At 46.9% G+C, this 13,243-nt stretch overlaps 1 protein-coding gene and 1 non-coding gene across 2 annotated transcripts; both read left to right on the top strand.

The window, feature by feature from the left end:
* The first annotated feature begins 4,473 nt into the window (after positions 1-4,473).
* Positions 4,474-8,032, top strand: Rpl39 (ribosomal protein L39). Its single transcript, XM_040744555.1, has 3 exons — positions 4,474-4,630; positions 5,600-5,703; positions 7,822-8,032. Exons 1-3 carry the CDS (start codon positions 4,628-4,630, stop codon positions 7,868-7,870), a joined length of 156 nt encoding a protein of 51 aa, XP_040600489.1. The 5' UTR covers positions 4,474-4,627; the 3' UTR covers positions 7,871-8,032.
* On the top strand, positions 7,080-7,211 carry LOC121140095. The gene has a single exon (XR_005876928.1). It is a non-coding gene; the product is annotated as a small nucleolar RNA SNORA69 (small nucleolar RNA).
* Positions 8,033-13,243: the final 5,211 nt, after the last annotated feature.

Genomic DNA, 13,243 nt, shown 5'->3' with positions numbered 1-13,243 from the left:
TGGACCCTCACTGGGGCTCCTCTTGGATATCCTGTTGTTGCCCTGTGTCCTGGAGATACTGCAGCTTTGGATCTGCGGGTCTGGTCCCTTCACGTGCTTCAGCAGATCGTAGATGGGGTGGATGGTGGGGCTGGTCATGACCCTGGTTCTGGGCCTGGGTGGCTGCAGGGTTTATCAGCCTGCCAGCTCACCCTTGTCCTCACCACCAGGATGAACTCTCCAGAATTGCCCCAGCTAATTCCCCTCTTGCAGCAGTCAGGGGCGGGGCCAGTTCTCCTGCTTCCATGTCCTCAGGGTCTGCTCTTCCACACCTACACCTTCAGGGCCAGCTCTACTGTGTTGCCCTTGGGAGGCACAGGGGCCATTCTTCCCAGTGCTGCAGCTGGTGAGGGGTAGGGGCCGCTCTCAGGCTCTTCCGACCTAATGACCAGCTCCTCCACCTGTCTCAGGTGTTGATGGGTGGGAGTGGGGCATCTCCTCTGCCCATGCTGCCATATGTCAGGCGAGTAATGGGGACAGCTGTCCTTTGCTGTCACCCTTACCTCCAAATACCCGGCCAGCTTTGCTGTGCTGACTAGGCGAGGAGCGGGGCCTGCTTTCCTGAATGCTGCAGCTGGTGAGGGGTGAGGGTCAGCTTTAGACTGTTGCAGGCTATGGGAAAGGGGGGCATCTCTTCCCTACCCACACTGCCGCATGACAGACAAGGGGCACATTCTTGAGCTTCTGCCTGATTTCTGCCAGCTCCACTTAGTGTGGCACCTGTCACCCGTTACTAATAGGCTAGCTTATGGCTTTATATTTCTTCACATTTATTAAAAATGTTTTTATTCTTTGACAATTTTAAACATGTATGCAATGTATCTTTCTGAAACCCCATTTTATTTATTTTATGTGTCTGGGGCCAGCAAAGATCAGATCTCCTGAAACTGGAATTACAGGCAGTTGTAAACTGCCATGTAGGTACTGGGAACTGAACCATCTTCTCTGCAGGTGTGGCAAGTGCTCTTACCCTCTAAACCATCTCTCCAGCCCCCCTAAGCAATGTCAGTGTATCTTGATCATATCCACCTTTCTCAACTTATAGAAGCCACTTCCAAGAAGCATGTAGAAATGCCCCTAAAAATGATTGAAAGAGAATCATCCAAAATCATCCACATACTTCCAGATAAGGAAAATTTTCTTTTTTTTTTTTTTTGGTTTTTTCGAGACAGGGTTTCTCTGTGGCTTTGGAGGCTGTCCTGGAACTCGCTTGGTAGTCCAGGCTGGTCTCGAACTCACAGAGATCTGCCTGCCTCTGCCTCCTGAGTGCTGGGATTAAAGGCGTGCGCCACCAACGCCTGGCTGATAAGGAAAATTTTCAAGAGAGTGGCTCAGCATGTCCCATGCCTCAGAGAGGTTAAGGAAGACAAGAAGTGTGAAGTTGGAGCTGGGCGCTGGTAGCACATGCCTTTAATTCCAACACTCGGGAGGCAGAGGCAGGAGGATTTCTGTGAGTTCGAGGCCAGCCTGGTCTACAGAGTAAGTTCCAGGACAGCCTCCAAAGCCACAGAGAAACCCTGTCTTGAAAAACCAAAAAAAAAGTATGAAGTTGTCATTGGATTTGGCAGTGTTCGGGTATTTGTAAACTGGGAAGAGGGAAACCATGTCATAGTGACGAGTGAATGACAAGTGGGAAGTAGACATGGGGCAAATAGATCAGAAGAGGTTAGAACTTGAGAAGAAACATCTAGGCACTCATCTAATTTTAGATGGTCATTGAAGCCATTGGCATGGATTCTGTCACTGAGCCAAAGAGAATAAAGCAGGGACAGAAATAGAGCTAAATTCCAGCCTGAAGAATTCTAACATTTCCTAAACCAATAAAAATGTGCCTCTACAAAGACACACAAGAAGTAACCATAGAGTAGGAGAAAAACCAAATATGCTGGTGCTACTTAATCCAAAAGAACATTTCAAGAAGTATAGTGGCTCAGACCTAAAATTGCAGCACTTGGAAGCAAGAAACAAGGGGGATGGAGAGTTCAAGGCTGTTCTTGGCTACATAGTAAATTTGAGGCCAGCCTGGGCTACAAAAATAAACAGTAGTAGTGGACAGAGCTGTGAATAAAGCTTAGTGGTGGAGCCAGTCAGCACTGGAAAAAGGGGAATGGCCTGCAGAGTTGAATGCAGGAGAAAACTCAATTATGATACTTGCAGAGAGCCACAGGATGTGGTGAATGCTAGACCAATAATGGCCAGCATTTTGGAAATCTTTAAGGTTGAGAATAGAGTCAGTTAGCATTTATAACTTGTTATAGAAGTCTGGCCATGAAATAAACAGGCAGATGGTGTTGATAAATGCTCGTTTGAAATATAAGGAACACTAAAGTATATTTAGTATTTGGACATCTAAGAGAAGGAATACCCGGGATAATAACCAATAATGGTGTAGGTTTCTGCAAAGGCAGTCAAAACAGAAGTGAAGGCAGAGATCAGGGGAGCTGACCTTAGGAAAAAGGCCACTCCCCAACCATAAACAATGAGTTGGCACTGCCAGCCTCCTCTCTGGCTGTTAGCAGCTGAGTAAACTCAGGGCAGTTCTCCCGTCCGCACCTCCCTCTGGTTGTTGCCTGGCCTGTCCGGTTCTGAGTCAAGTCCCCTTCCCCGCCCCTTCAAATTTCTTCTAGCAAGCATCTGCTGTTCACTATGTGCCAGTCATTGGAGACAAGGATGAAAAAAAAGTCCTTGTCCGTGAGTAACATTGTAACCGGAACTGGGAGTACCATGTAAGCAGGGTGGTGAGAGGATGAGATGATTTGGGAGTCTCCTGCCTGTAAGCTGCCAAGTGGAGCTGAGGAAAAACCCTAAACTGGATCAACTGGTTGAAACCACAGGAGGGCCCTTCCTCTCCCCAAGCAATTGTTTAGTGTTAGGAACTGATGTTTTCACAAAGTTGCCTTTGTTTCACTTCCTTTTTTTTTTTTGAGACAGGGTTTCTCTGTGGCTTTGGAGGCTGTCCTGGAACCAGCTCTTGTAGACCACGCGACCACACTGGTCTCGAACTCACAGAGATCCCCCTGCCTCTGCCTCCTGAGTGCTGGGATTAAAGGCATGCGCCACCAACGCCTGGCTGTTTCACTTCCTTTTAACTTTCTTAAGATTTAGTCTGGTGATGGTGGTCCACACTTTGAGTCTCACGTTCAGGAGGCAGAGGCGGGCAGGTCTCTGTGAGTTCAAGACCACCCTCGTCTACAGAGCGAGTTCCAGGACCGCCAAGGCTACATAGAGAAACCCTGGTGGGGGAGGGGCGGAGAGAGAAAAGAAAACTTTGTTAAGATTTGTTTTTCTACACTTTATTTTTTATTTTTATTTTTATTTTTTTGGTTTTACGAGACAGGGTTTCTCTGTATTGTTTTGGAGGCTGTCGGTCCAGCCTGGCCTCGAACTCACAGAGATCCGCCTGCCTCTGCCTCCTGAGTGCTGGGATTAAAGGCGTGCGCCACCAACGCCCGGCTACAGTTTATTTTTTATCTATGTGTGGCTACAGGGTCAGGGAGAAGTGTTAGATCCCCTGGGACTAGAACTACAGGTGGTATTGACCCACTCATTGTGGGTGCTGGCAATGGAATATGGGTCCTCTGCAAATAGTACCAATTCAGGCTAGGCATAGCGCACGCCTTTAACCCCAGCACTCGGGAGGCAGAGGCAGGTGGATCTCTGTGAGTATGAGGCCGGCCTGGTCTACAGAGTGAGTTCCTGACCAATCAGGATTAACGGTATGAGCCACCATGCCCCAAGCATTCGCGTTTAGGGATTTGAACCTGAGTTGTGTTCTGAAACGCACTCTGTAGACCAGGCTGGTCTCAAACTCACAGAGATCCGCCTGCCTCTGCCTCCGAGTGATGGGATTAAAGGCGTGTTCCACCAACGCCCGGGTATGCCTTTTTTAAAATTATTTTTTTAGTTCTTTCGGTTGTGTAGGTGTGTGTGTCTACACAGGGGATATGTGTATGTAAATCGTGAATGCAGATAGCTGTGGAAGCCAAAAGCATGTTATTCTCTGCAGCTGAAGTTACAGACGGTTGTGAGCCGACTAACACGGATGCTGGGAACCGAACTTGCGTTCTCTACTACAGTAGAGAACAACCCTCATCACCTTCTTCCCTTGCACCCGCCCACCCACCCTAAAGGCGTATTCCCAACCCTCAACCCCGCCCCTTGCGTTAAACTTCCTCCCAAAGAAGGGCGGAAGTCGCGGTGCGGCGCTCGGAAGTGACGGGAGCCCTCCCCCCACCCTCCTCCGAGTTGGTAATCCCTATCCCGTTTCCCGGGTTCTGCTAAGGGCTTTCGATAAGATGCTCCGCAAAGGCCAACTTCCACAGCCACGAAGGAGTTCCCGCAGGACGCTGACGATCACCTAGAGGAACACACTCACGGAAGCCGAGGCCTGAGAATTGTGTTTCGTATAAATCCCGCGCGAGTTCCCACGGCCCCATGGGAGCGGAGGGGCGGGGCTAGGATAGGCTCGGCGCGTCACCTCCTAAGCTCCACCTCTAGCTGAGGCTTCTAATCGTGTTCTTCCGGTTGCGGCCTCCTCTTCGTCTTCCTTTCGCCATCGTGCGTTGTACGCCTGAGTCGACTTCTCACCATGGTAAGACTATCGGCCGCCATCCGTTCCTAGGTGGCTTTCCCGAGTCCGGAGGCCGCTGTGGCTTTACGGTGCGCGTGCACAGCATCAAGGGGCGGATGCATTTTCAGGTTTTGGGTTTTCGTTTTTAATGGGAGTTAAGCCACCACTTGGGTCGCAGGTATGGCATTAAATGAGCAAGCCCGTTTATCCTCGCGGTTTCGCGCTGCTCATCTTGCAGTCTGGCGAGGGGTGCAGAGTATTCTTGCTTTGCTTAACCTTGAGCGCGCGGTTATCTGCATGTTTCTGGACAAAAAGAGAGGCTTGGCCCCTTGTAGATCACTGTTAATTGAATGCTAGCCTTCCCTTGGCGTGCACAAAGAGCACAGGGTCGGAAGGGAAACTTGCACAGTAACAGTTAACGGGACTTAATGAGATCTCTCTTCAGAGGCTCCACGTCACTCCGTGGAATCATCCATCTGCTTCGCGGCACATCAGTCATTGCCTGGAGTTTGTACCTAAATTTGTTAAGGACAATCTCCAACTCCTACTGTGGTTTAGGTCGGAGGAGTGCACGTTACCTTTTATGTGTGTGGTGTATACCTGAGTGTCAAGGACTACATGCATCTAAATTACCCGGACAATGTACCTAGAGTCATTGGCTGAAATGATTGGCCGCGGTATTGACCCAGAGCTATCCTCGTTCCAGTAAATTAGTTCCTTCAACCTTAGCTGCCCCATGTTTGCATCTGAAGCACAGCAGGATAAGTTAGTATGTTTTATAGAGCAGACAGGCTTAAAACCTGACACTGTAACACTCTTGATCTGAAACGAGTTGTTTAAGCCATGAACTCTGAGTGCAGAGAAATAATGATCTTCTGAGAACTCCGTGGTTCGGTGTTGGGGAGATTTTCCCGGAAGTATATTTTGCAGGCCAGATGTTAGGTTGAGAGTATCAGGTGCTATCACTAAACTTGTTGCATTGCTCCGTAGTCTTCTCACAAGACTTTCAGAATCAAGCGATTCTTGGCCAAGAAACAAAAGCAAAATCGTCCTATTCCTCAGTGGATTCGGATGAAAACCGGTAACAAAATCAGGTAAGACCCTCATGGTCCTTTCATTAGCTCTTACATAATTAGGGATACGTAGATAGCTCAGCTGAAAAAGTACATGCAGTCCCGGCCATCCTCGGCCTGTGCTGCGACTCCCTTTTGTTTTTCCTTTGCGTATGAGTCCACGTGGGGCAGCTTTCTAGAGTCACAGCTAGGCTTTGGGGGCAGATGTCCCTCCTTAAGGAGATTGGCTATCCTGGCAGCAAAACAGCTTCAGAAGAACCTAGGGTCTCCCACGGGCAAGGGAAGAGCCTTACTGGGTTCTAGCTGAGGCTTGGGAGGCAAGTGTGGGAGGGAGAAGTGGGCTTTAAGAAGTCATGACAATTTGCCAGGTAGCCATCGACAGTTCTGGTGTGTTAACACTTGTGTTGCTGTAATTTATTTTTTGTGGGGTGCGTCCCCACATGTGGTCAGAGGATGGTTTGTGGGACAGAGTTGCTTCTCTTTGACCACATGGGTTCTAGCAACTGAACTCAATTCTTCAAGCTTGATAGTAAGCACCCTTACTGGTGAAGCCATCTTGCCTGGCTGCTCTTTTGGTGGGTTTTGTTTTTTCAGACAGGGTTTCTATAGGCCAGACTGCCTCAGAAACAAATTAGGGAATGGTGGTTTTGTGGGGTTTTTGTTTTGTTTTTGAGACGGGATCTCAATATATAGATCAAGCGGCCACTGGACTCATCTCTGCCTGCCAAGTGCTGGCATGTGATTCTACTGTGGCCAAAATTGAGGATTCAGGGGCTGGAGAGATGACTCAAGTTAGGAGCACTGACTGCCCTTCCAGAGATCTGAGTTCAATTCCCATCAACCACATGGTGACTCACAACCATCTGTCAAGATCTGGTGCCCTTTTCTGGCCAGCAGGCATACATGCAGGCGGAACACTGTATATGTAATAAATAAAATGTTTTTAAAAATTGAGGGTTCATGTTCTTAGTAATTTAGCTACTTAGCTTGGAAATCAACTTCCCACACTGGCCTTACAGTCTAGTTAATTGCTGTAGAGACGTTAATTGCAGTCAGGACTAGACTTTTCAAACCTATAGTCTTTGCATACAATGCTAAGGAAATTTTTGAGGTGCTAGACAAGGTGTTTGTTTGCAACAGTCTTGTGTAGTTCAAGTTGGCCATCCTGCCTCTAGCTCCCAAGTGCTGAGATTACAGGTGTGAGCTGCCACAGTCTTTGTAAATGAACCTCAGTTTTCTAGAGCTCTAGCTGATGTGAGTAGTGGCTGCTAGTTAATACTTAGTTAGCTATTGCTGGCTCTCATGGGTGCCAGGGTTTGAACCGGGCCTCTTGCATACTCTGCTCATCAGCAAGTTCTGGACTCTAACCCTCAGCCCCTCTCCAACTTTAAGAACTTAAAGCAGGTCGCAATTACAGTGCTTCATTTTGTGGGAGTACTGCCATTATCCTGCTGAAAGAAAAGCCATGTTGATTGTTTCTGATTTTGCCTTTATGGGGGTAAAATCATGACACGTTGACATGAACACCAAACTGTTCTGTGCAACTTGGGAGCTGCTTTCTCCTACCTGAAATGTGAGTTCTAGGGGTGAATTCTGGTTACCAGGTTTGCACAGCAGGCACCTTTCCCCCCTGAGCTTTTGTGTGTGATCCACAGGAGTTCAGACTATGTGTCTATCCCATCCAGGTCTGTGGATCAGAATGGTGGGGATTTGGGGAGAAAGTTTTTCCTACTTCTCCCTTTCCACTTAAATTATCTGAACCTGCTCTGTAATGCTGGGGTTTGGACCTGAAGTTCCCCCAAATGCTTTTTGTGGTTTAAGGTTGCCTACCCGTGAGAGTAGCTAGGGCTGGTAAGCTTAATACAGTTTTTTGTTTTGTTTTGCTCCTTTATTTGAGACTAACCTTTCTGTGAAGTCCAGGCTGGAATTAAAGGGGCCGCACCACTTTTTTAAAGTTGCCCCAGCCCCATACATCAATGACATGTGTGTAGCATTCTGGAGATGGTCTTGCTGTGTAGGCCTGACTGTCCTGGAACTCTCTAATAAGCTCCTTATCCTATTCTCTAAAAGGCCAAATCTGGTAAATAAAGTTATATTGTGACCATGCCGCCTTGTAACTTGTGGATTCATCCTATGCAGGTACAACTCCAAGAGAAGACACTGGAGGAGAACCAAGCTGGGCCTGTAAGGATTCACACAATCAATGGCAAGAATTGAGAGTTTGCACTGAATCATGGTCAACGCAAGCAAAGCTACCAGATGACGCTTAACATTTTTGACCTGGAGATTTGGTCATATATTTAAGTTGGGAATGATTTGTCCAGTAATAAAAAATATTGAGCCTTTCAAACTGCTCTTCTGGTTTGTAAAGTACTGTATTTCCCTTTCCCCTACCAGACCAAGTAAGCTGCTGCGTGCGTGCGTGTGTGTGTGTATAGAATTGTTCTGGGAGCTGGAGTTAGTGAGTGCTTGATATTCTTGCAGAAGTCCTGGATTTGGGTCACCTCAGGGCCACCTGGGGTGCTGCATACATAAGTCTCTTGGTTTTTTGAGACAGGGTTTCCCTGTGTCGCTTTGGAGCCTGTCCTGCAACTTGATCTGTAGACCAGGCTGGCCTGTCTCTGCCTCCCGAGTGCTGGGATTAAAGGTGTGTGCCACTAATGCCCTGCTTAGATAAGTTTTTTTGAGCCTTAATCAAGGCTAGAGAGGTTGCTTAGTGCTTAGCACTCTGAAGGGCCAGTTTGGTTGGCTCCCAGCACCCACATCAAGTGACTCACCATGCTAAGCGGCTTTAGAGAGCCCAGCATTGGTGGCACAGGAGCCAGCACTCAGAAGACAAGAAGCAGGTGAATTGAGTTCCAGGACAGCCAGGGCTGTTAGAGAAACACTGTCTCAAAAAACTAGCCAAACCCCCAAACAGTTCGAGAAGATTAAATACCTCTGGCTTCAGGGTACTTACAAATTATGCAAACAGATACAAATAATTTAAATAGCCAGGCATGGTGGCACACCTTTAATTCCAGCATTCCAGATGCAGGTGTGTATCTGATTTCAAGGCCAGCCTGATCTACATAGTGATTTCCAGGACAACCAGCATTATTACATTATTTAAAATTTTTTTCAGGGGCTGGAGAGATGGCTCAGCGTTTAAGAACACTGGCTGCTCTTCCAGAGGACCTGGGTTCAGTTCCCAGCATCCAATAGCAGCTCACAACTGTAACTCCAGGTCCAGGGGATGGTGCAGATACAAAAAAGCCCAGATAACACAGGATACCCAGTTAGGTTTAAATGTTAAACAGTGGGCAATTTAAATTTTTTTCAGAGGAGGTTGAGGACAGTCCTGACAACCTGGGAGGTGAAATGACAAGGCCAATATAACACTAAAGGCATATATCAGCTTTGTCTTGAATAGGATGGTGGGAGAAATGGAAAATGATCTGGTTGCACGATGTTGACCATCTGGAAAAGGCAGCACCAGAATGGTGGTTGAGAGTTAACTGGGTTTAAAATGAGCTGTAAACCTCTGTAGATTGGAGCCTCCACTGAGTGCAGAAGAGGCCTGACAATGCTCAAAGTGCTTGGTTTAATTGTAGGATTTTGTTGCTTGTCTGTAGCCTTTGATGTCCTGGAACTCTGTAGACCAGGCTAGCCTCCAACTTCAGAAATCCGCCTGCCTATGCCTCCCTAGTTTGGGATTAAAGGTGTGCCGTCATTACCACCACCCAGCAGGACTTTTTTTCTAGATGATCTCACTATGTAGCACTGACTGGTCTCAAACTCATAAAGATTTAACTGTCCCTGCCTTCTGAGTGCTGGGAGTGTGTCACCACACCCAACCTGCTGTAGAATATTTAGGGCATGAGTAGATACTTGGGGTTTTAACTCCCTCCCTCAGCAGTATATGCTACATACTGGATAAGCAACCCCAGATAGTGGAAAGAGGGTTTTTTTTTTTGGTTTTTTGAGACAGGGTTTCTCTGTATTGTTTTGGAGCCTGTCCTGGAACTCACTCGGTAGACCAGGCTGGTCTCAAACTCACAGTGATCCGCCTGTCTCTGCCTCCGGAGTGCTGGGATTAAAGGCGTGCGCTGCCAACGCCCGGCTAGAAAGAGGGATCTTTCGATGGGAGTCGATTCAAGAAATCAGAAGGTGTTGGGACCTTCCCATTCCAGGGTTCTAACTCAAGAGTTTGCTTGCAGAAGGCAGGGTGACATGAGAAAAAATATTCTGGGTGTTGCATTCACACCTGGTGTTTAATCCCAGCTCCATCTCTGAAACAGTTGTGACATTTGCTCTCTCAGGAAATAAAATCCCCTGGGTGTGGTGCTCATACCTGCAACCCTAACACTTGAAAGGCTGAGTTAGGATTGCTATCTGCTGAAGGCCATCTTGGGCTATGAAGTGAGGTCCAGGTCATTCTGAACTTCAAAGAAAGATTAGCTCAGTTGCTAGTACTTGCCTAGCATGTGAGTAAAGTCTTGGGTTCAGTCACCAGCACCACAAAAAGCGGGAGTGCTGGTGCACATCTGGAGTCCCTGAAACTGGACTTAAAAGTGGGTGTGAGCTACCTGATGGTACTGGAAGCTGAGCTCTAGTCCTCCACAAAGCAGAATGCACAGGGTCAATTCTAACAGCCAAGGCTCCCATTTTACAGATGAGAAGAAAGGTTAAACTATTCTTTTTTTTTTTTTTTGGTTTTTTGAGACAGGGTTTCTCTGTGGCTTTGGAGGCTGTCCTGGAACTAGCTCTTGTAGACCAGGCTGGCCTCGAACTCACAGAGATCCGCCTGCCTCTGCCTCCCAAGTGCTGGGATTAAAGGCGTGTGCCACCAACGCCCGGCTAGGTTAAACTATTCTTGCTCATGGCAATTACATTTTTTTTGAGACAGGGTCTCATGTATCCCAGGATTGTTTAGAACTCATTATGTAGCTAAGAATGGCCTTGAAACTCCTGGTGCTCCTGCCTTCATGTTCCAAGTGCTAGGGTTACATGTGTGCCACCATTCTGAGTTTATAGCTACTCATTAAGTGCTTGGATCATGCTAGGCAGCTGTCAGCAGTGCTTAAAATAAGAACCCTGTTGAATACATTTTGTAAATTCTTGGAGATACTGGTTGGGGTATTAATAACTTATACTTCTGCCAGGTGATGGTGGCACATGCCTTTAATTCCAGCACTTAGGAGGGCCAGCAGATTTCTGGATTTGAAGGCAGTCTGTTCTACAGTGTGAGTTCCAGGACAGCCAGAGCTACACAAAGAAACCCTGTCTAGGAAAGAAAACAAAAATATTTTTTATACTTCTATGATGACATTTTCTTCCGGAGTGATTATCTAAAAAAATACCATCAAACCCCTAGCTACACAAAGCTTTGAGTGGACAACCAGCCCCAAGTGTGAAATGCAAGGGTACCACAGTCAAGACTACGCATGACTCTGTGTTTGGGTAGAGGAAATGAAGTAGTCAGCCAAGAAAATTAATTAAACAAAGGCTATGGTCTGGCACAGTCAACCCATGAGGGTGATTTTGCAGACAGTTCTGGTTGTAGCTGGGAGGGGTTGCCACTAATAGCATCCACCAGGGATGCTTTTAAACATGCTGCAACTTGCATGGGTTAGTCCTCAACAGAATTCTCCTGCTCCAAATAGCAACAATGCCAGTACTGAGAAAGTCTGTTCCCACAGCACTACCCTGCCGGCCAGAGTGAGCTCTGCCAGACACAACTCACCCCTGCCTCTGCTTTCACAGTGCTCTCCTGACAAGCTCATTCCCTGAAATGACGCAAAAGGAGGCCATTTCCAATCTCCTCTACTTCCTAGCTGGGTTCAGGCACATGGATCTGTCCCTCACAGTACCAGCTGCCACTTCCTCTTCACTTTCTAACTCCAGACTGTTCAAGTGGCAACTTGCTTTATATGTCCACAGGAGCATGTATGTCTCCTTGAAGTTCCCTTCCATTCCAGTCAGGGTTACCTCTTCAACCAGCTTCTCCATTTATTTACCTCGCAGCTGTGATTGTAACCTTGCAAGTGGGATTGAGTCATTGATGTCTGCCCTTTTCACCAGATTATGAACTCTGCAGGATAGACACAAGGGGATGGCTTGCACTCCAATGTTTGTTTTTTTTGTTTTTGTTTTTGTTTTTTTTTGGTTTTTTGAGGCAGGGTTTCTCTGTAGCTTTTGAGGCTGTCCTGGAACTCACTTTGTAGACCAGGCTGGCCTCGGACTCACAGAGATCCACCTGCCTCTGCCTCCCGAGTGCTGGGATTAAAGGCGTGCGCCACCAAAGCCCGGCCAATGTTTATTTTCACATAGCAGCATCTAGTAGAAGAAGCTACTCAGTTGTTTGAACAAGCAGAAGAATGAATGGGAGTGTGGATGAATGAAGAGAAGAGCTTGCAAGTGAGCCACAATATAAAATGTGTGCATCACCAGGCGGTGGTGGCGCACGCCTTTAATCCCAGCACTCGGGAGGCAGAGGCAGGCGGACCTCTGTGAGTTCGAGGCCGGGCTGGACCGATAGGCTCCAAAACAATACAGGGAAACCCTGTCTCGTAAAAAAATAAAAATAAATAAATAAATAGAATGTGTGCATCAATGCATATGTATACAATGGATAAAGTAGCAGTCATTTTTAATTATTTGAGACAAGGTCTTGCTACATTACCCAGACTTGTGTCTTTTTCTTGGACTCCAGTGATCTTCATGAGTCGGCCTCCCCAGTAACAACAGTAGCTGGTAACACAATGCACCACCACCATGCCTGCTTGCAGTCTTTATGAATAACTGCAGATGTGAACATTATTGAACATATCTTTTGCTCAATATGTGTCTATATTTCATAATGTGATTCAGTTTTCATTTTTATATTTCCCGCGTCATATGCACATGATGACATGGTGTTTTATTACAAAGAAATTATATTTTCCATGATGAGCAGGCATTTATTTTTAATTTTAAATGCTTTGTATGTGTTTGCGTGTATGACGTGTGCTGTGTGCTGGTGTCCATGGAGGCCAGAAGAGAGTGTCAGATCCCTTAGAGCCATAGGTTGTAAGCTGACTGATGTGGATGCTCAGAAACAAACCTGAGTCCTCTAGAATGTAGATGCTGACAAACCTGAGTCCTCTGGAACCACAAGCATTCATTTTTATTTTTATTTTTTGAGACAGGGTCTCTCTATGTGATCCTCTTGTCCTAGAGCTCAATATATAGACCAAGTTGGCCTTGAACTCACAGAGATTCTCCTGGCTTTGCCTCCTAAGTGATGGAATTAAATATTTACATGGCCATGCCCTACTCAGTGTACTCTTGATTTTGAAGCAGCTGTGATTGCTTTCTTTTTTTTTTTTTTTTTTTTTTTTGGTTTTTCGAGACAGGGTTTCTCTGTGGCTTTGGAGGCTGTCCTGGAACTAGCTCTTGTAGACCAGGCTGGCCTCGAACTCACAGAGATCCGCCTGCCTCTGCCTCCCGAGTGCTGGGATCAAAGGCGTGCGCCACCAACGCCCGGCTGTGATTGCTTTCTTACAGAAGACTAGGCCTATTGCCATTCCATCACAGAAGG

This window comes from Mesocricetus auratus, unplaced genomic scaffold, assembly GCF_017639785.1.
Source record: "Mesocricetus auratus isolate SY011 unplaced genomic scaffold, BCM_Maur_2.0 Super-Scaffold_100003, whole genome shotgun sequence".
Classification (NCBI taxonomy): Eukaryota; Metazoa; Chordata; class Mammalia; order Rodentia; family Cricetidae; genus Mesocricetus; species Mesocricetus auratus.
This window is presented reverse-complemented; position numbering and strand designations above follow the sequence as displayed.